The sequence below is a fragment of the Lycium ferocissimum genome, unplaced genomic scaffold, assembly GCF_029784015.1.
Source record: "Lycium ferocissimum isolate CSIRO_LF1 unplaced genomic scaffold, AGI_CSIRO_Lferr_CH_V1 ctg19369, whole genome shotgun sequence".
Taxonomy (NCBI): Eukaryota; Viridiplantae; Streptophyta; class Magnoliopsida; order Solanales; family Solanaceae; genus Lycium; species Lycium ferocissimum.
In genome coordinates, this window is record NW_026718374.1 from 10,082 (window position 1) to 32,515 (window position 22,434).

At 37.7% G+C, this 22,434-nt stretch overlaps 3 protein-coding genes and 1 long non-coding RNA gene across 4 annotated transcripts; 1 reads left to right on the top strand and 3 right to left on the bottom strand.

Moving 5' to 3' along the window:
* Positions 1-1,179: 1,179 nt before the first annotated feature.
* On the bottom strand, positions 1,180-4,153 carry LOC132042943 (uncharacterized). Its single transcript, XM_059433452.1, has 4 exons — positions 3,627-4,153; positions 3,041-3,539; positions 1,339-1,458; positions 1,180-1,260 (listed from the first exon to the last, which is right to left on the bottom strand). The coding sequence occupies exons 2-4, from the start codon at positions 3,239-3,241 to the stop codon at positions 1,180-1,182; spliced, it is 402 nt and encodes a 133-aa protein (XP_059289435.1). The 5' UTR covers positions 3,242-3,539; positions 3,627-4,153.
* A 470-nt stretch (positions 4,154-4,623) lies between these two features.
* LOC132042944 (uncharacterized) lies at positions 4,624-6,897 on the bottom strand. Its single transcript, XM_059433453.1, has 4 exons — positions 5,951-6,897; positions 5,564-5,875; positions 5,419-5,485; positions 4,624-5,319 (listed from the first exon to the last, which is right to left on the bottom strand). Exons 1-4 carry the CDS (start codon positions 6,757-6,759, stop codon positions 4,624-4,626), a joined length of 1,884 nt encoding a protein of 627 aa, XP_059289436.1. The 5' UTR covers positions 6,760-6,897.
* A 9,483-nt stretch (positions 6,898-16,380) lies between these two features.
* LOC132042947 (uncharacterized) lies at positions 16,381-16,742 on the top strand. The gene is made up of 2 exons (XR_009411627.1): positions 16,381-16,431; positions 16,557-16,742. It is a non-coding gene; the product is annotated as an uncharacterized LOC132042947 (long non-coding RNA).
* Positions 16,743-18,940: 2,198 nt separating this feature from the next.
* On the bottom strand, positions 18,941-22,067 carry LOC132042945 (uncharacterized). The gene is made up of 2 exons (XM_059433454.1): positions 21,256-22,067; positions 18,941-19,262 (listed from the first exon to the last, which is right to left on the bottom strand). The coding sequence occupies exons 1-2, from the start codon at positions 21,782-21,784 to the stop codon at positions 19,183-19,185; spliced, it is 609 nt and encodes a 202-aa protein (XP_059289437.1). The 5' UTR covers positions 21,785-22,067; the 3' UTR covers positions 18,941-19,182.
* Between the last annotated feature and the right edge of the window lie 367 nt (positions 22,068-22,434).

Here is a 22,434-nt window from a genome sequence, read left to right on the forward strand (position 1 = left end):
GACCTCACGTGGTCGAAAATTTTCGACCTCACGCGGTCGAAATAAATTTTCTACCTAAATTACGAAAATAAATTTTTCGACCACCTGAGGTCGAAAAAATTATTTTTATTTAAATATTAATAAAAAATTTCGACCGCACGCGGTCGAAAATTAACATTTTACACAAATATTATTTAAATTTTTCGACCTCTTTTGGTCGAAATATGATAGAACATAAAAATAAAAAATAAAAAAATTTCAGAATTTCGACCGAGTGAGGTCGAAATTTAAATTGTTGCCTTAATTTCGACCGCGTGAGGTCGAAATTTAAATATTGTTGCCATTTTCGACCTCATGAGGTCGAAATTTAATTTCGAGTATAATTTCGACCTTCGAGGTCGAAAATTATCAATATCGGGTAAATTTTCGACCTCACCATGAGGTCGAAAATGCGGAAAAAAATTAAAGCATTTAACCGTTTTTACAAAGAAATTTCCACCGCCAATCACACTCATCAACCAAATCAACAATGCAATTCATCAACACGTCCAACTCATCAAAGTACGTCTACAATCATAAGCAATTCCAATCAACACTCAAGTTTCATCAAAGTACTTCTAAATATCCTTAAAACTACATTCAAACACTTAAACATTTAAAGTTAAACATCCATAAAACTACATTCAAACACTTAAACATCGTAAAGTTAAACAACCATAAACTACTTTCTACATTCAAAACTTAGTCATAAAAAAAATATACATATCCAAGAAAACATAGCAATATTACAATCCAAAAGTATACGAATCAAAAAAGTCAACGTTGGGTGTTAGAGACATGATCCGATTCCTCCCCACTATCCTCATCAACAAGAGCATGAACTACGTTGTCTTGTGACCTACGTCGTCTACTGGGCTGTGACCTACGAGCATCCCCGGGACACGGGGGAATATGAGAGGGCCCCGAGTTGAGTAAGTCGTCAATTTGGGCCCGCATATGCAACATCCTTGCCTCCGTGGAACTAAGTGTACTTGTTAGTTGACTAACTTTCAGCCTTCATTTCTTGGTACTCCTTAGGATCCACCGCCCCTTCGTAAGTAGTACCTACGCCTTGAAGGAACGACGGAAATTGACGACATGCTCGATTAGGCATCCCATAGATCGTCCCATACCTTGTTGGGAGCTACCTTCTCCATCCTTTCAAAGAATTATCTCATTAGTCATCGACGTCCCGGCTGGCTGACTGGCACAATATTCCAACTTGTGTTGTTGAAACTCGGTCTGAAATTGAAGGATGCAATGTTAGTAGGTTAGTTTAGTTCAAACAAAAGTAGTTACTATTTTTAGTTAGTGACTTACATAGGTTTGCTGAGCCCTAGGCTCAATCCATTGGTCCGTACCATCGGCATTCTTCGCCTTCCTTGTGTGAGTAATCTTGAAGACTTCATCTTGAGGTACTTCCTGACCCCTCTCGAGCGTCTACAAATAAATCAAGATTAACAACTAATTTCATATCCAGACGAGCCACAAGTAAAAAAATTGTACTTTGAATCATGAAATATTGCATTTACTCCAAATCATTGTTGTTCAACATATACATGTTCTTCAATTGATTCTAGGAAATCTAGAGGAATTAGTACTTTTAATTTGAATTGTAGAGAGCTAGGAAAGGACATTCAAAAACTATAAGTAGAGCATTGAGGTTGATGTCGTTTTATAATATGTTTTATTTTATTGTAAATGATTGGGTTTATAATTTTATCCATGTTCGTGTATTTACTATCAAAATTACAATGTTAACAGATGTTGATCTATTGCTTTCGTTTACGAAGAAATCTTTTTGGTCGGTTTATAATTACAACTTATGAGATTTTCCGTGGAGAAAAGAGTCGAAGAATCAGTTGTAATTTTATCTTCAACATGAATATCATAACGGTTTTCTTATACGAAGACGTACATAAATAGATCTTTTATTATTTGAATTTGTCAAAGGAATTGTGTCACTTGGTTTTTAGCTCGAGAGCTAGCTAAGAAAAGTCCAAGCTATAAGTAGTTTTATTGCATGATGAATACTACGACTGTATAATATGTTTTATTTTGTGTACGAAGTCGAGTTGTCTGGTTTAAATAAATTTACATGGAGATACGGTGTTAACTATATTTTTTTGAATTGAAAAATGTTAAAGAATTGCCTCTTTTTTGCAGTACGGTTCTCTCCTGTCTTGTTATAGATTACGACTTAAGACTTGTTTACTCCGTGGAGAAAGAATCGCAGCCAGCTAATCTTTAGGAATACGGTACTGATCGAGCAACGGACTACGGATTAATATAGTTGTAAAAGTCTTCTAAATGTGTGCTATGCAGGTCCACCAGTCCATTCTCTTAGCACGTGTGTTTAAGTGCATTCACTATATAGTAGTAGTGTTTGATAGTAGTGTGCAAATGTGGCGCTTATGAATGTATATACATAAGATATACTAAAATATATAGCATAATTTTTATCACATTTCTGAAGAAGAAGAATAAAATTTGGGCGGCCGGCTGCCATTCTTTAAAGAAGCCGGCCATTTTATTTTATTTTTATGCGCAAGAATCAGAAAGAAGTTAAACCGGCCAAAATAAATAAACAAACCAAAAGAAAGAAAAACAGCCCAAAAAATTGGTAATCCAACAATTAATGGAAAAAATACTAAACCAAAAAGAAAAAAACAAACAAGGAAAAAAGTAAAAAAGTAATGCAGCAGAAAGAAACAGAACAAAAACAACAAAACAAAAAAAAAACCCGAAAAACAACAGCATTGCCTACGAGCATTTGTTTTTATTCTTTTTCCCACCTTGAGCATTTACACACATCAAATTAGTAACAAACCAAAGAAACAAATGTAACAACCAAGAACAAAATGGTAAACCAGGTAAAAACGAACAAAGACTGTTTGTTTTTAACTAGCAACCCAAAAAAAAAACAAAAAACACCTGCATAGCAGCAGAGAACTAACGTAACCAAAGCAATGGAAAGCTAAAATTGAATAATAGACAACGAAAGCTAAATAGGCTTACATACCAGCTTCATCCTAACGTCCTCATGGCTGGTGGCCCCACTAGTGTGTCGAAATCCACCCTTATCTGACGCCCTGGCCTTCTTCCCATTTTCGCTTTGCTTTAAAAACGTCGGATCGTTGCCCGAAGTGCGTAGCTTTCTTCCAGTTATCATCACGGATCCACTTAGGCTGCAGGACTTTTTGACGGGCTCTACGTAACGCATGCTTAAGTATATTCCCCGCCTTTTTTTCGAAATTTTGCGCTACTAGAGTCTCATGTTCCGGGTTCCAAAAACACTTTTTCTGCAACGAAATTAAAATGTTTTCAGTAATGTATATGGAACATTCCATAAACAATCAACATATAGTTATATTATTTTACTATAAGTAATAAATACCCTGAATTCTACAAACATCTGCTTCTTCAGAGCCACATCCACCTTCCCCCAAGACGGAATGGCGCCTCTATAGAGTGATTTGACTGACTGTGAAACCCTTTTAGTTGCTTTGCACGGATAGAATCTGCATCAAAACCAAAGAATTTAGTTAAATATTACCTTAGACGTTTCATAATAAAGTAAATAACTTAAGAAAATTCAATATACTTACCCGTATCCAACTGGCTTGATTATGAGACGACCAGACGCATCAACTGTCTCCACATCTCCTGGTCGGGGAGGTTCTTCGTCAGAATCAGAGCTGCTTTCGTGAGGCTCCGACGTCACAACATTTGGGTTATATGAGGTCGATGGATGTGACGTAGTCGGGCTCGGTGTAGCAGTCGGGGTGCCACTCATATTCGCGCGCTGTGATACATGATAATAATCTGGTAGGCCATGTGAGATAGTGCGAGGTGTGCTAGGGGACTGAGATCGACACTGTGGTTCTGTTTGGCCCTGAGGCCAAAAATATGGGCGTGCTGTCACATGATGGGTCGGCTGACTCCATGCCAACCCATTGAATTCCTCGTAATGTGGCAATGGAGGGCCACGTGGTGAGATGTACGGGAGTGGAGATCGATCTCTGCCAGGAATCCTAAGGGTTCCGGGCACTAGGCCCTCTGGTGGTATAAACGGAGGCTTCTTTTTTGACTTTTTTGGTGCTTTAGCAATAGCCTTGCCCCTATTATCACCCGCCATCTACAAAATTAAAAAAATAAGGTTAGAAAAAAATGGTGAATTTAAGCCTGAAAATGAAAAGTCAAAACTCATATTTCCATTCTTACTTGTGAATGTGCTTATTCCAGATAAGTCCGAGGTTGCTTTCAAAGGTTGCTTTCAAGCTGAAAATGAAAAGTTGTTTACGAAGCCAATGCTGATAAAAAGATAACATAAGGTATGGTATATTAACATTGAGTGAAGAAATTGAAGATTAATTTGACGATATTGTCATTGAAGAATCTTGAACAATCATAACTCATAATTGCATAAGATTATCAAACAATACACAACAAGCATAACTCGTAATTGCATAAAATTATCAACCCGTAGACAACAAGCATAACTTGTAATACTAATGGAAGCTTAAGTATTCGAATACTAATAAGTCTTACATTAATCAAATAAATAAAACGACACATATTTAATAGTTCTAAATGAAAAACATGCTAATCTTCATCACTTTCTTCCTCGTCTGACCATTCTCCCTCGTCGGTTGTTTCACTTTCACCAATTTCAGCATTTTCTTCTAAAACTTCATTAACTTCTTCTATATCGATTTCTTGTAACATATGTTCTGCATGCTCCAGTTCAGTTTCTAACTCAGGGTCGACTATTTCGTTAATGTGTGCTGTGTCGTCATTCTGAAAGGCAGCAGGCAGGTCATTCTCAACTTCCACACGACCAACAGGCTTGGTTTTAATAACCACCCACCAATCTGACTTATCCTGTCGCAATGGATAAGGGACATAGTACACCTGCTTAACGGTGTGTGCAATGACGAAAGGATCATAAGCTGCATACCTCCGTGTGTGCTTTACTTCAATGATATTAGAATCTTGAAGTACCCTCGTACCTCTTTTTGGGGTTGGATCAAACCAGTTGCACCGAAACAAAACAATTTTTTTTGTTGGCCAACCCGAATACTCTACTTCTAAAATCTCTTCGATTACACCAAAAAAATCAACACCATCAGCACCTTTAACCCACACACCACTGTTATTAGTTTTCATATGGTTAGCACATCCTTGGGTATTAAATTTGAAACCATTAACCACATATTTGTCCATACAATCGGTACGAATGGGTCCCCAAGATAAGTCCTTCAAAAATTGTTCATAAAAACCACAAGGTGTATTGTGAACCTATCAACAGTTAAGAAATAGAAAGTTAGAAATAGTAGATTTCAAAACTTTAAATTATGTAATTATGGTTGCTTTGTGTTAGAATATTATAAAACTTACGTAATTTTTAAACCACGTTGCAAATTGGTCGTACACTTTTTCCTGGCCATGTATCTCCACAAAGAGATCAGGCAACAAAGTGGTATTTAGGTTAGTCGCTTTTACGTTTTAAATGAATAGTTTCTGCAATTTCTTTTCAACTTACTCATAATAAGGTTGAACTTCTGGGCAATTTAACAAGATATGTGTGGATGCCGATTTATCCTCCATTTGATTCAATGGTCGCACACGCCGTTTTGACCCATCACCTGGTCGATTAAAGATTGATATCGGCTCCGGCAAAGAATTATTCACACCCCCGTCATAGTGTCGATTAGGCCTGTTTCTCAAACAAGCCACATCGTTCCCAAAGTAGTAAGAACAGAAATGAGATGTTTCCTTGGCAAGATAAACTTCGCACATTGAGCCTTCCACTTTCGATTTCTGTTTGATAGCCCTTTTTAACTTACCAATACACCTGCATTTCTATTGTGTTATGTATGAATTTAAAAAAAAAAAATTGAATAGATAGGAATAAAAAGTTAGTCAATACCTCTCGAAAGGATACATCCACCTATATTGTACTGGGCCTCCGAGTCGGGCTTCGTATACAAGGTGAACGACAAGATGTTCCATCACATCAAAGAACCCCGGAGGAAGAATCTTCTCCAACTTGTTTGTGATAACAACAACATTATAATCCATCCGAGAAAGGTTATCTTCCCTCAACGTACTGGAACACAAGTCTTTGAAGAACAAACTAATTTCTGTCATAGGTTTCCAGATTCGTTCAGGCAAGCCACTAAATGCAATTGGGAGTAAGGTTTCCATGAAAACATGACAGTCATGACTTTTCATCCCCTGTATCCTCCCTTGGTCTAGATCAACACGTGTTCTAAAATTTGATGCATGCCCATCTGGCATCTTCAAGTCCCGGACCCACTCACAAATCTTATGCTTCTGCTCGGTTGTGAAAGAATAGCTAGCCTTAGGCTTGAAGAACCTGTTTTGTTTTGGCTGCAACTCTAACTCTTTTCGTCGACAATACTCAGGCAAGTCCATTCTAGCCTTAACGTTATCTTTGGTCTTGTCCTTCACATCCATCACTGTGTTAAACAAATTATCAAAGTAATTTTTTTCAATGTGCATGACATCAAGATTATGTCGAAGAAGATTGTCCTTCCAATATGGCAACTCCCAAAATATGCTCTGTTTTGTCCAGTTATGGTAAACCCCATACCCTTCAAACCTGTAAGTTTCTTCTTCAGTAACCTTTGGGAGGTTCTGAACTCTCTCCCAGATATCCTCACCGTACGATTGGAGGTGGAAAGTCTTGTTCAATTGTATTCTTCTTGAATGCATTTTTCATTCTCCTAAAGGGATGATCCATCGGCAAGAACCGACGGTGACAATCAAACCATGAATTTTTTTTGCCGTATTTTAAAGTGAAGGACTTAGTATTCTCCATGCAGTGAGGACATGCTAACTTTCCAGCTGTCATCCACCCGACAACATCCCGTATGCAGAAAATCATTAATAGTCCACATTAAAGCGGCCCTCAAATTAAAATTTCGCTTGCGCGAAATGTCGTATGTCTCAACCCCTACAGCCCACAACTGTTTCAGTTCATCAACCAGTGGTTGCAAGTACACATCAATCAAAACTTTTGGATTACGAGGGCCCGGAATAATGCAGTTAAGGAATATATATGGACTAGTCATACACATCTCAGGGGGAAGATTATACGGGGTTATGAATACAGGCCAGCAAGAATACGGAGCAGCAGAAATAGAATGCGGAGTGAATCCGTCAGAACATAAACCCAACCTGACGTTACGTGGTTCAACTGCAAAGTCTGGAAAGGTTCTATCAAAATGTTGCCAAGCCTCACCATCAGATGGATGACACATAACACCCGGTGGCCTTCTATTTTCACTGTGCCATCTCATATGAGGGGCGGAACTATTAGATGCATACAACCTCTTTAACCTTGGTATAAGTGGTAAATAATGCATCGCCTTAACAACAACTCTCTTCCCATCGCGAGTCCGTTTAAACCGATTACTACCACAAAACTTACAAGATTCTAGACCGACGTCGTCCTTATAGTATAACATGCAACCATTTTCACAACAATCAATTTCGACCGACGAGAGACCCAACTTGGACACCAATGTCTTTGCCTTATAGTAATTATCGGGTATCTCTACAAAGTGGGGTCAACTAATTCATGCACGAGGTCAATGAAAGAATCCATTGCCCCTTCGGAAACATTGTTATCTGCTTTGATACTCAACAATCTAACAGCGACAGACAATTGAGAGTGCGGACTCCCATCATTTAAGGGCCGGCTAGCTTGATTTAACTTTGCATAAAAACGTTTGGCCTCTTCATTGGGAGGTTCTTCAACATGGCCACCAGATTCAAAATCCGAATGCATGCCATATGCATCCTGAACCATGTCGTGCATTCTAGAATTTTGGACATTACGTTCTACGCCCCTACTACTTTCACCGGCTTCAAAGTTCCGAGATCTACCAAAATTGTTGTGTGTTTCCCCATGACTAGTCCACACCGTATAATTACTTTTAAAGCCTTTTTCGTACAGATGAAGCGTAACAATCTCTGGGGTCTCGTAATTCATACATTCACATTTAACACAAGGACACCTAACCACCCCATGAACTGTAAAATCCTCAAGTGACTTTGCGTATTCAACAAAAGCATAGACACCGGCTATAAATTCATCCCTCATCCCTAATGGATCATCATAAGATCTATTGTACATCCAACTACGAGAATCCATCTACACAAATAGCACAAAGTTTGAACTTGTTAAACCAATACTTAATTTATATGTTATTAGTAAAAGACTCACCAACCATAATTACCCTAATTACCATAATTCTCAAAAAGGACATCATAACTACCAAAAAAAAGATCAGAGAACAATGAAGAATTCACATTCCGCTTATCAGCACCATTTAACTAATTGCTTAAACAAACAAATCACATAATGCCTAATTAGGCCAATAGAGGACTAAAATATAAACTAAACAGATCCTTGACTCTAACAATTAAACTACTCAAGCCACATGATTAGGAATCAAGCCTAGTCAAACACATAACTAAGAGGTAACACACACAATAGTGCAGAAATTAAAAAAGAGGATAAGAAGATTAGCTGTTAACTAGCTTCATCACTCTAAATTCCAAATATGTTTTTTTTTTAATTAATTGTTTTATTTATATAATTTAATTTTTAGAAAATGTTTTTTTTTTCATTTGTTATTTGTACCAAAAAAAGTTTCGACCTCACGTGGTCGAAATTTTATTTCATGTTTAAATAACGACCGCGTGTGGTCGAAATCCAAAAAAAAAAAAATTAAATTTTCAAAATTTCTACCTCGTGTGGTCGATTTTATTTCGACCAAAAACTGTGGTCGAAAAGTTAAACAACCATAAACTAATTTCTACATTCAAATATTTATACTCATTAGTATTGTTTCAAAAGCTTTTCGGGGTCAAATCAAACAAAAAAGAAAGAACGACACAACACATTAGGCCAAAGCATAAAGTTTGAATGGCCCATATACTTAAATCGGACACAATACTCAATTTCGGGAAAGGAAAAAAACAATGATAACATTTACAATGATAACATTTAAATTCCAGGGCAATTACAACAAGCCTTTACAATTATTGGGACTTATTTCATAGGTTTTTGCCAACAAAAAAGGAACAAAAGAATGAATTCCTAATCATGTGGCTTGAGTAGTTTAATTGTTAGAGTCAAGGATCTGTTTAGTTTATATTTTAGTCCTCTATTGGCCTAATTAGGCATTATGTGATTTGTTTGTTTAAGCAATTAGTTAAATGGTGCCGATAAGTTTTAATGTGAATTCTTCATTGTTTTCTGACGATCTTTTTTTTGGTAGTTATGATGTCCTTTTTGAGAATTATGGTAATTAGGGTAATTATGGTCAGTGAGTCTTTTACTAATAACATATAAATTAAGTATTGGTTTAACAAGTTCAAACTTTGTGCTATTTGTGTAGATGGATTCTCGTAGTTGGATGTACAATAGATCTTATGATGATCCATTAGGGATGAGGGATGAGGGATGAATTTATAGCCGGTGTCTATGCTTTTGTTGAATACGCAAAGTCACTTGAGGATTTTACTGGGCTCATGGGGTGGTTAGGTGTCCTTGTGTTAAATGTGAATGTATGAATTACGAGACCCCGCAGATTGTTACGCTTCATCCGTACGAAAAAGGCTTTAAAAGTAATTATACGGTGTGGACTAGTCATGGGGAAACACACAACAATTTTGGTAGATCTCGGAACTTTGAAGCGTGAGTAGTAGGGGCGTAGAACGTAATGTCCAAAATTCTAGAATGCACGACATGGTTGTGATGCATATGGCATGCATTTAGATTTTGAATCCGGTGGCCATGTTGAAGAACCTTCCAATGAAGAGGCCAAACATTTTTTATGAAAAGTTAAATCAAGCTAGCCGGCCCTTACATGATAGGAGTCCCCACCCTAAATTGTCTATCGCTGTTAGATTATTGAGTATCAAAGCAGATAACAATGTTTTCGAAGGGGCAATGGATTCTTTCATTGACCTCATGCATGAATTAGTTGACCCCACTGTAGAGATACCCGATAATTACTATAAGGCAAAGACATTGGTGTCCAAGTTGGGTCTCTCGTCGGTCAGCATTGATTGTTGTGAAAATGGTTGCATGTTATACTATAAGGACGACGTCGGTATAGAATCTTGTAAGTTTTGTGGTAGTAATCGGTTTGCTGCACAAGAAGTGGGAAGAGAGTTGTTGTTAAGGCGATGCATTATTTACCACTTATACCAAGGTTAAAGAGGTTGTATGCATCTAATAGTTCCGCCTCATGAGAGATGGCACAGTTGAAAATAGAAGGCCACCGGGTGTTATGTGTCATCTATCCGATGCGAGGCTTGGAAACATTTTGATAGAACCTTTCCGTACTTTGCGCTGAACCACGTAACGTCAGGTTAGGTTTATGTTCTGACGGATTCACTCCGCATTCTATTTCTGCTGCTCCGTATTCTTGCTGGCCTGTATTCATAAACCCGTATAATCTTCCCCCTGAGATGTGTATGACTAGTCCATATATATTCCTTAACTGCATTATTCCGGGCCCTCGTAATCCAAAAGTTTTGATTGATGTGTACTTGCAACCACTGGTTGATGAACTGAAACAGTTGTGGGCTGTAGGGGTTGAGACATACGACATTTCGCGCAAGCAGAATTTTAATTTGAGGGCCGCTTTAATGTGGACTATTAATGATTTTCCTGCATACGGGATGTTGTCCGGGTGGATGATACGGAAAGTTAGCATGTCCTCATCGCATGGAGAATACTAAGTCCTTCACTTTAAAATACGGCAAAAAAAATTCATGGTTTGATTGTCACCGTCGGTTCTTGCCGATGGATCATCCCTTTAGGAGAATGAAAAATGCATTCAAGAAGAATACAATTGAACAAGACTTTCCACCTCCAATACTGTCTGGTGAGGATATCTGGGAAAGAGTTCAGAACCTCCCAAAGGTGACTGAAGAAGAAACTTACAGGTTTGAAGGGTATGGGGTTTACCATAACTGGACAAAATAGAGCATATTTTGGGAGTTGCCATATTGGAAGGACAATCTTCTTCGACATAATCTTGATGTCATGCACATTGAAAAAAATTACTTTGATAATTTGTTTAACACAGTGATGGATGTGAAGGACAAGACCAAAGATAACGTTAAGGCTAGAATGGACTTGCCTGAGTATTGTCGACGAAAAGAGTTAGAGTTGCAGCCGAAACAAAACAGGTTCTTCAAGCCTAAGGCTAGCTATTCTTTCACAACCGAGCATACTTAAGCATAAGATTGTGAGTGGGTCCGGACTTAAAGATGCCGTATGGGCATGCATCAAATTTTAGAACACGTGTTGATCTAGACCAAGGGAGGATACAGGGGATGAAAAGTCATGACTGTCATGTTTTCATGGAAACCTTACTCCCAATTGCATTTAGTGGCTTGCCTGAACGAACTGGAAACCTATGATTTAAATTAGTTTGTTCTTCAAAGACTTGTGTTCCAAAAGACGTCGAGGGAAGATAACCTTTCTCGGATGGATTATAATGTTGTTGTTATCACAAACAAGTTGGAGAAGATTCTTCCTCCGGGTTCTTTGATGTGATGGAACATCTTGTCGTTCACCTTGTATACGAAGACCGACTTGAGGCCCAATACAATATAGGTGGATGTATCCTTTCGAGAGGTATTGACTAACTTTTTATTCCTATCTATTCAAATTTTTTTTTTTAATTCATACATAACACAAAAGAAATGCAGGTGTATTGTTAAGTTAAAAAAGGGCTATCAAACAGAAATCGAAAGTGGAAGGCTCAATGTCCGAAGTTTATCTTGCCAAGGAAACATCTCATTTCTGTTCTTACTACTTTGGGAACGATGTGGCTTGTTTGAGAAAATGTGCCTAATCGACACTATGACGTGTGAATAATTCTTTGCCTAGCCGATATCAATCTTTAATCGACTGTGTGATGGGTCAAAACGGCGTGTGCGACCATTGAATCAAATGGAGGATAAATCGGCATCCACACATATCTTGTTAAATTGCCCAGAAGTTCAACCTTATTATGAGTAAGTTGAAAAGAAATTGCAGAAACTATTCATTTAAAACGTAAAAGCGACTAACCTAAATACCACTTTGTTGCACAAGCCTTTGTGGAGATACATGGCCAGAAAGTGTACGACCAATTTGCAACGTGGTTTAAAAAATTACGTAAGTTTTATAATATTCTAACACAAAGCAACCATAATTACAGAATTTAAAGTTTTGAAATCTACTATTTCTAACTTTCTATTTCTTAATCGTTGATAGGTTCACAATACACACCTTGTGGTTTTTATGAACAATTTTTGAAGGACTTATCTTGGGGACCCATTCGTACCGATTGTATGGACAAATATGTGGTTAATGGATTCAAATTTAATACCCAAGGATGTGCTAACCATATGAAAACTAATAACAGTGGTGTGTGGGTTAAAGGTGCTGATGGTGTTGATTTTTTTGGTGTAATCGAAGAGATTTTAGAAGTAGAGTATTCGGGTTGGCCAACAAAAAAAATTGTTTTGTTTCGGTGCAACTGGTTTGATCCAACCCCAAAAAGAGGTACGAGGGTACTTCAAGATTCTAATATCATTGAAGTAAAGCACACACGGAGGTATGTAGCTTATGATCCTTTCGTCATTGTACACACCGTTAAGCAGGTGTACTATGTCCCTTATCCATTGCGACAGGATAAGTCAGATTGGTGGGTGGTTATTAAAACCAAGCCCGTTAGTCGTGTGGAAGTTGAGAATGACCTCGCCTCGCCGCTCTTTCGTAATGACGACACAAAGACACATTAACGAAATAGTCGACCCCGAGTTAGAAATCGAACCGGAGCATGCAGAACATATGTTACAAGAAATCGATATAGAAGAAGTTAATGAAGTTTTAGAAGAAAATGCTGAAATTGGTGAAAGTGAAACAACCGACGAGGGAAAATGGTCAGACGAGGAAGAAAGTGATGAAGATTAGCATGTTTTTCATTTAGAACTATTAAATATGTGTCGTTTTATTTATTTGATTAATGTAAGACTTATTAGTATTCGAATACTTAAGCTTCCATTAGTATTACAAGTTATGCTTGTTGTCTACGGGTTGATAATTTTATGCAATTACGAGTTATGCTTGTTGTGTACTGTTTGATAATCTTATGCAATTATGAGTTATGATTGTTCAAGATTCTTCAATGACAATATCAGTTTCTTCACTCAATGTTAATATACCATACCTTATGTTATCTTTTTATCAGCATTGGCTTCGTAAACAACTTTTCATTTTCAGGCTTGAAAGCAACCTTTGCACTGAAAGCAACCTCGGACTTATCTGGAATAAGCACATTCACAAGTAAGAATGGAAATATGAGTTTTGACTTTTCATTTTCAGGCTTAAATTCACCATTTTTTTCTAACCTTATTTTTTTAATTTTGTAGATGGCATGGTGATAATAGGCAAGGCTATTGCTAAAGCACCAAAAAAGTCAAAAAAAAGAAGCCTCCGTTTATACCACCGTAGGGCCTAGTGCCCGAACCCTTAGGATTCCTGCGAGATCGATCTCCACTCCCGTACATCTCACCACGTGGCCCTCCATTGCCACATTACGAGGAATTCAATGGGTTGGCATGGAGTCAGCCGACCCATCATGTGACAGCACGCCCATATTTTTGGCCTCAGGGCCAAACAGAGCCACAGTGTCGATCTCAGTCCCCTAGCACACCTCGCACTATCTCACATGGCCTACCTGATTATTATCATGTATCACAGCGCGCGAATATGAGTGGCACCCCGACTGCTACACCCAGCCCGACTACGTCACATCCATCGACCTCATATAACCCAAATGTTGTGACGTCAGAGCCTCATGAAAGCAGCTCTGATTCTGACGAAGAACCTCCCCGACCAGAGACGTGGAGACGCTGATGCGTCCGGTCGTCTCATAATCAAGCCGCTTGATGCGGGTAAGTATATTGAATTTTCTTAAGTTATTTACTTTATTATGAAACGTCTAAGGTAATATTTAACTAAATTCTTTGGTTTTGATACGTATTCTATCCGTGCAAAGCAACTAAAAGGGTTTCTCAGTACCAAATCACTCTATAGAGGCGCCATTCCGTCTTGGGGGAAGGTGGATGTGACTCTGAAGAAGCAGATGTTTGTAGAATTTAGGGTATTTATTACTTATAGTAAAATAATATAACTATATGTTGATTGTTTATGGAATGTTCCATATACATTACTGAAAACATTTTAATTTCGTTGCAGAAAAAGTGTTTTTGGAACCCGGAACATGAGACTCTAGTAGCGCAAAATTTCGAAAAAAAGGCGGGGAATATACTTAAGCATGCGTTACGTAGAGCACGTCAAAAAGTCCTAAAATTCTAAGTGGATCCGTGATGATAATCGGAAGAAACCACGCACTTCCGGGCAAATCGATCCGACGTTTTTAAAGAAAAGCGAAAATGGGAAGAAGGCGAGGCCGATAAGGGTGGATTTCGACACACTAGTGGGGCCACCGGCCATACGAGGACGTTAGATGAAGCTCTGGGTATGTAAGACTATTTAGCTTTCGTTGTCTATTATTCAATTTTAGCTTTCCATTGCTTTGGTTACGTTAGTTCCTCGCTATGTGTGTTTTTTATTTTTTTGTTTTAGTTAAAAACAAAAGTGTCGTTTTTCTGCTTTGGTTTACCAGCTTTTTTGCCGGGTTGTCTCGTTGTTTTGCTGGTTTGTTACTAATTTGAAGTGTGTAAATGCTCAAGGTGGGAAAAAGAAGAAAAACAAATGCTCGTAGGCAATGCTGTTGTTTTTCGGGTTTTTTTTTGGTTTTGCTGTTTTTGTTCTGTTTCTTTCTGCTGCATTACTTTTTTGCCGCTTGTTCGGTGTTGTTTTCTGCTGGTTTAGTATTTTTTCCCTGTTGGATTACCAATTTTTTGGGTCGTTTTTTTCCGGTTTGCTAATCGGCTGCTGCCGCCGGGCCGCGAAGCCAGCTCTTGGTATTGCCGGCTACCGGCATTGGCTGGCTGCTGTTGGCTGCCGGGGCTGTCGGCCCGCCGCTGGCCGCCGCTTCGTTGCCGGTGCTCGTATTTGTGCCGCGGGCCGCCGCCGCCGGCGGCTGCTGTTGCCGCTGCCGCTGGCCGCCGCTGCCGCTGATGTACCGCCGCCGATGCCGCTGCCGGTGCCGCGGCCGGCAGTGGCCGCGGGCCGCCGCGGGCCGCCGCCGCGCCGTGCTGGCTGTGCCGGCAGCCGGTGGCCGCCGTCGGGCCGTCGTTGCTTGATCATACTCAGATTAGCAACTGATTCAACATTCTTCGACTCTTTTCTCCACGGAAAATCTCATAAGTTGTAATTATAAACCGACCAAAAAGATTTCTTCGTAAACAAAGAAGCAAAGAGAAGCAACATCTAGTTAACATTGTAATTTTGATAGTAAATACACGAACATGGATAAAATTATAAACCCAACTCGACTCGTACAATAAAATAAAACATATTATAGTGTGCTGTACATCAACCTCAATGCAATAAAACTACTTATAGTTTTCTGTATAAGGTCCTTTCCTAGCTCTCTACTTCGTAACAATTCCTCTAGATTTCCTAGACAATTGAAGAACATGTATATGTCTGCAACAAAGGAGTAAATGCAATATTTCATGATTCAAAGTACAATACCATTTTTTACTTGTGGCTCGTCTGGATATGAAATTAGTTGTTAATCTTGATTTATTTGTAGACGCTCGAGAGGGGTCAGGAAGTACCTCAAGATGAAGTCTTCAAGATTACTCACACAAGGAAGGCGAAGAATGCCGATGGTACGGACCAATGGATCGAGCCTAGTGGCTCAAGAACCTATGTAAGTCACTAACTAAAAATAGTAACTACTTTTGTTTGAACTAAACTAACCTACTAACATTGCATCCTTCAATTTCAGACCGAGTTTCAACAACACAAGTTCGAATATTGTGCCACCACCACCGGACGTCGATGACTAATGAGATAATCGTCGAGCAAAGGTGGATGGAGAAGGTAGCTCCCCCAACAAGGTATGAGACTTCTATGGGATGCCTAATCGAGCATGTCGTCAATCTCCGTCATTCCTTCAAGGCGTAGGTACTACTCAAGGGGCAAAGGATCCTAAGGAGTACTAAGAAATGAAGCCGAAAGTTAGTCAACTAACAAGTACACTTAGTTCCACGGAGGCAAGGATGTTGCATACGCAGCCCAAATTGACCGCCTTACCAACCCGGGGCCCTCTCATATTCCCCCGTGTCCCGGGATGCTCGTAGGTCACAGCCCAAAAGAGACGACGTAGGTCACAAGACAACGTAGTTCATGCTCTTGTTGATGAGGATAGCGGGGAGGAATCGGATCATGTCTCTAACACCGAACGTTGACTTTTTTGATTCGTATACTTTTGGATTGTAATATTGCTATGTTTTCTTGGATATGTATATTTTTTTTATGATAGTTTGAATTCGAATTAGATGTACTTTTGAAGGTGAATTTGATTGTAAGAAGTAGTTTATGGATGTTTAACTTTACGATGTTTAAGTGTTTGAATGTAGTTTTAAGGATATTTAGAAGTACTTTAAATTGAAACTTGAGGTTGAATTTGAAGTTTATGATTGTAGAAGTACTTTGATGAATTGGACGTCTTGATGAATTGCATTGTTGATTTGGTTGATGAGTGTGATTGGCGAGTGTGGGTCGTAAAAGCTTAAATGTCGGAAATTTTTTTTCCAGATTTTCGACCTCATGAGGTCGAAAATTTACCCACATATTAATAATTTTCGACCGCACGAGGTCGAAAATCTGGGCAGCATTTTAAATTTCGACCTCATGAGGTCGAAATATGGCAACAATATTGCTAAATTTCGACCTCACGCGGTCGAAATTCTGGGCAACATTTTAAATTTCGACCTCACTCGGTCGAAATTCTGAAATTTTTTTATTTTTTATTTTTATGTTCTATCATATTTCGACCAAAAGAGGTCGAAAAATTTAAATAATATTTGTGTAAAATGTTAATTTTCGACCGCGTGCGGTCGAATTTTTTTATTAATATTTAAATAAAAATAATTTTTTCGACCTCTGGTGGTCGAAAAATTAATTTTCGTAATTTAGGTAGAAAATTTATTTCGACCGCGTGAGGTCGAAAAAGATTTCACCCGACCTGTTAGCGACCATGCCTTGCGGTCGATATTTTGGTCGAAAATTGGCCTTTTTCGACCGCGTGTGGTCGAAAATTTTGGTCGAATTTCACTGTTTTTTTAGTAGTGATAGGATGCTTATTTTAACAGTATTTGATATCTGAAATATCTGTCCTAGTAGTTGTAATATTTGAATGTTATTTCTTGTATTACATGTGGGTAAGATGCCTGGATAGTAGATTCATGCTCCTTTCTTTTAGCTGGCATATTATGCAACTTAGCAGATAACGTCTCAATAACACCGAGCGCTTACCAATTCAGAGGGGTGGTTGATGCACCGAGTCAAGCAGGCCAGACACGCAACCAACAGTTCCAAGATGGATACACTACACCAAAAGAGGCTTTTAGTGGCAATATATTTCCTTTTAGCGGCAATAGTTATTGCCACAAAAACATTTACCAGCAATTGGTTAATGTCATTAGATCCAATGTCGGTAAAGCCTTTAGCGGCATTTATTGTTAGGGCTGAAGTTTGGTATTGCTGGTAATAATTGATTTTAGAATATAATTAGCGGCAATTAAGTTATTGCCGCAAATTAATTGCCGTGAAAAGCATATTTTGTTGTAGTGATAACGTATGACGAACTCAATGCTCTGTAACAATTATCAGTAGCTTTCAACGGCTTTAGCATGACTTTATCTATGTTTCTTTGTATGTGTGATCCATGTTCAGTTGCATACATGTATAATGCTTTATACTTGATTATGCTCTTTAAGTTATTTATGCACTACAATATTTTTTCTAAAAGCATGTCTTGGGTGTAAAATGAGAGAGAGAGAGAGAGAGAGAGAGGGAGAGTTAGTGATGTTGCTGGATTTTTCTGACTTACCACTAACCGCTACATTCAAGGCCTATAAAGGGAGATCCAACAGTTGATCACTCTTGATTCCAGTCTTATTCAGCTGAGGTGAACCATCTCTAGTCTGTGAAGGCCATTTTAATGTCTATCTTTATTGTATTTCTAGCATGTGTTTGGGATATGCCCAGACATATATTAGAGTTAATATTTTAAAGTTTGCTCCAGGGCTTAATGTTTCTTTCGTGTATTATGGGATTAAAAAAAATGGTAATATTATTGATAAATTGGTATTATGAGATTTATAATTGAACCTATTTATTTCGTTTCTTATGTTTATGAGACTTCGTCACTATTGTTCCTTTCATATGTAATTCATCTTATCAACAAGGTTATTAGAGAATTTGCCTCACATAATCATGATGATTCGTTTAGTGCACTGTCACGAACTAATTACCAAATTTGGGTCATTATACTTTGACCCATTCCCTCCGATTAGGCAACCAAGTAACCATCCAGCAAAATTTTATTTCATTTGGTCTGCTAGGCGCACAATAGCATTCGCGTCTCTCCATATATGTACAAATCAGAGAAACGACATATATATTACATTTAAAAAAAGAAATTAAACATATATTCCTATAACTTTCATAATTATCCAACTTTTAACATAGGCTTTACTAGAATCGTTGTTGTGGATCTAAAAAAGCACTATTATGTTTCTCTCTTTATCTTTTTAGGTTTCGTTGTTCATACCATATTTTTTTCCTGAGTTCCAACAAATAGAAGTCCCAAAGAAAAAAATAACAACAAAAATGTGCTGATATGCGAAGGAAAATAATCAGGATTTTGTGGGAATCCAAAAGCCAGAAAGCTAGATAACTTTGAGGTTTTTGAATGTGTCCTTTACATAGAATACATTAAAAGTTATCTCTCTCCAAACCAATGAAACTACGTACTCCACACTCCTTGCCTTATGATTAACAATCTGGAAAGGCTTTGTTCCATTTATAAATATAGTCCTTGCAAATTCATGAGGAAAAAGCTTCTCTTCCTTTCTTAAAATAAGTCTAGGTTTCACTATCTTTTATTTTCTGTACAATCCATCTCCACCCCTTCAATGGGACTGCATTACAGAACATGCCACTGCTTGTGCCCAATGCCTCAGTTTTGTCTTAACCTGTTGCGGGTCATCTCCTGCACATGTCATTAATTTGAGTTTAATTTTTATGCGCTGATACAGTAAAAAAATATTTAAACAATGGTAGATCATTTAATTACTAGGAGACAATTATAGTTAAAATTCTAAAATTCTATGTGTAGACATTAAAATTTTGTGGGACTCTACAAGATGAGCCTATATCTGTTAAGGTTTCTTGGAGGCTACTCTACCCTAAACCCTAACTTACCCTATATAAGGGGGCACATATTCCCTTGAAAATGCATCTCGAATATCCTATAAACATTTGGATATTCACAAAGAGATCAAACCACATCTCGAATATCCGATATCCCATAAACTCATGGGTATCACAAGAGATCAAGGCATCAAATACTGCCTTTATCAAGCTGCCCAGCGTTTTTGGAGATCAAATACATCAGAAGGAGGTCATCCTACGTTCAAGAAATACGCTACTAACGGACCTCGAATTACGGAGAAAAATCAAGAGAGAAGAATCAAGGGAATAAACAGAATTGTACCCGTATTCTTTATCAATAAAATATTCCTGTTTCTTCATTTTTTTATTTGTCATTTGCATTCAATCTCTATCACTTTGAACTTTGTTGCAAACACTATGAAATGCAGTAATCAGTGACCTGATAAAAATGGTAACTAACCTACTATAAGCTGTTATGATCGTATACAATGTTTACACTATCACTCTTTAAGTGTATATAACTCAAATCCTATCAATAAAGCCGACATCACAAGAACTAGAGGACGTTACTTGGTAGGATTATTAAGAAAGACCATAATTTACTCCCACCTCTCTTGTAAAGTTGAAATTTTGTTCCAGTCTTTCAATAAAAGTGAAGTTGACAAATTCAAAGTATTTCATGAGGACATTTATCGGAAGTCAATTTCAGATCGATAAATTGTTATATATAGGAATTGATAAATTCTGGATAAGGGTCATAGTTTGCTTTAATATATTTTATCTACTATTAATATAATATATAGATAAAATCCGAGGCATGTGAAAAAATCCTGCAAACTTTCTAGTCATAAATTAAATAAAAATTGCATCAATATGAATTTTATTGGTAAAAGCTGAAAAACTGGTACAAAAGTGAGAAAAATTGAAATGTAGGCGAACACATTATTATAATAACTTTTTTTTTTCACACATTATTATAATAACTAAATAAGTAAAAATACACTTCCTCTATTCCAGTCTAGCTGGTACCCCTTCCATTATGAGATGCTTGAAAAGGTTTGATACCATTCCCCTAATAGTATTATTCTACACAACTTTCATAAGTTCAACTAGTTAGTGAAATTTTATAATGAGGTAATGTATAATTTATTAAACTCACTATCAATCAGTACTTGCAAATTTTGCTCTACTATCATTAAATACTGTCATATATATAAATGAAAGAGCAGTATGTTGCAAAATTTCTAGAAAAATGCAAAAAAAATATATACTCATTCTTTCCACAAATATTTTCACTTCTTATTTTGGAAAGTCAAACTAAATGAACTTTCAATCTAACCATCAATAAACCAAGAGTACAAAATAAAGTTTTAGCGGCTGAGATTTAAAGAATTTATTCAAATGGTTAAAGGCATTTAAAGAGAAAAGGTGCGTCTTACATATTGTGGCACTAATACTATGAAAATTTTCCCATCCCCAGAACATTTAAAGCATATCTCAAAATATAGACGTGTCCCAACTTGAGCATTATGAGCATACATAACTTCTTTTAGTTCCATTTCATGATTATTTACATCTTTTGCATGTCGACTTTATACAACATCTAAAAGACCATTTTTTTAAAAAAAAAAAATTCAATCCCCTTCTAGAATGTTTTTTCGATGTAGAGTTCCATATGGTTGTTGCATCGCTTGATTCCTCTGAGTCCTTGCCTTTAAACATAAAGATAAAGGCATACTATTTCTTTTGAATACTACTAAAATTTATCACTTGGAAATTCGAGTCCCCACAAAAAGAAAAAAAGGTCATACCTGGGCTGAATATCTTCCATGCATCTGAAGAGTCGCTCCTAGGGCTTCCAAATGACGAGGACCTACCTCCAAGAGACGTCGCCGACGTGCTGGAAGATGCGGGAGATGGCAATGAACCTTTGCTACCGGGGCTCGAGATTGGACTCGTTGAATATTGACGATTCACCGCGAAATAAAGATCTAACGCTGGCAGCGTGCTACATAGCCTCTGGCCTTCTTCTTCATTGAATCCAAACCCTAGTTCTATGCAGCCTTTGAGCTCATTGAGGTCCTCATCGGTCAAGTTGTCAGGTATATGAATCCCTTGTTTCCTTCTTTCTTGGAGGAGAATTTGGCGACGTCGTTTCTCCCATGCAATATCACGTGGTGTCTCACACATAGAAAGTTGCTTCGATAACCTCTTTCTGTTATTCTTCCAAAAAGGTGGTGCATCCTCCAAAAGTTGCAACTCTTCGCGTTCTGATTCGCTAGAAGATGATGGGGATGACAACACGCGTTTCTCAGGATTTTTTGTAATAACCTCCCCCATATGAAGCAGTCTTTGATAGAAAGCGACAACTATCACAACAATAACAATAATAAATGATCAAAATTTCCCACAACAATAGTGTAGAGATTATGATAGGCAGGCCGTGGCGAGGAGTTATCAGCCGCCTCGGCCAGCCGTTTGAAAGAGTTAGAAGGAACAGATCAGGTAAAGAAATGAGTGGGCGGGTGGTCGGCCTTTCTCTAAATTGGGAATAATAAGGGGGAATGTAATGGATGTTCTTTTGTGTTATTGGTTTGTAAAGAATGGCATGCACCAGCCCGACCAACTCGTGCAGCTAAGGTTTTGCAAGGCTTTAATGGGAGAATTGTCAATGGACACCCATTCTTTGCGGCCATTCCCTCTCTCCATTCATTTCTAACCGTACCTACCTCCATAGATAAACTTACTAATTTGGTTTCTTGCATTTTGTTAGTATTTTGTTTCCTTTGGGAATATGCTTTTCATAGAGAATCTTTTCTTTATGGTTTCCCTAGTCAATTCTGAAACAACAACAATAGCTATACCCAGTCCCAAATAAATTTGGGTCACCTATATGGATTCCCACTTAATTTCATGTAAGCTAATTCATATCATTATCATTTTAAATAAAATAGGTGAAATAAGTCAAATATAAATATAATAATAATAAT

Bases quoted from the DNA above. Each gene is read 5' to 3' on its own strand.
- LOC132042943 (XM_059433452.1), bottom strand. From the start codon at position 3,241: ATGCGTTACGTAGAGCCCGTCAAAAAGTCCTGCAGCCTAAGTGGATCC. The intron at 1,459-3,040 runs GTATGTAAGCCT...ATTTATTTGTAG, and splicing joins AGGACGTTAGGATGAAGCTG to ACGCTCGAGAGGGGTCAGGA. The intron at 1,261-1,338 runs GTAAGTCACTAA...CTTCAATTTCAG, and splicing joins CTAGGGCTCAGCAAACCTAT to ACCGAGTTTCAACAACACAA.
- LOC132042944 (XM_059433453.1), bottom strand. From the start codon at position 6,759: ATGCATTCAAGAAGAATACAATTGAACAAGACTTTCCACCTCCAATCG. The intron at 5,876-5,950 runs GTATTGACTAAC...ATAGAAATGCAG, and splicing joins TGGATGTATCCTTTCGAGAG to GTGTATTGGTAAGTTAAAAA. The intron at 5,320-5,418 runs GTAAGTTTTATA...AACTGTTGATAG, and splicing joins CAACGTGGTTTAAAAATTAC to GTTCACAATACACCTTGTGG.
- LOC132042945 (XM_059433454.1), bottom strand. From the start codon at position 21,784: ATGGGGGAGGTTATTACAAAAAATCCTGAGAAACGCGTGTTGTCATCC. The intron at 19,263-21,255 runs GTATGACCTTTT...TGACATGTGCAG, and splicing joins ATGGAAGATATTCAGCCCAG to GAGATGACCCGCAACAGGTT.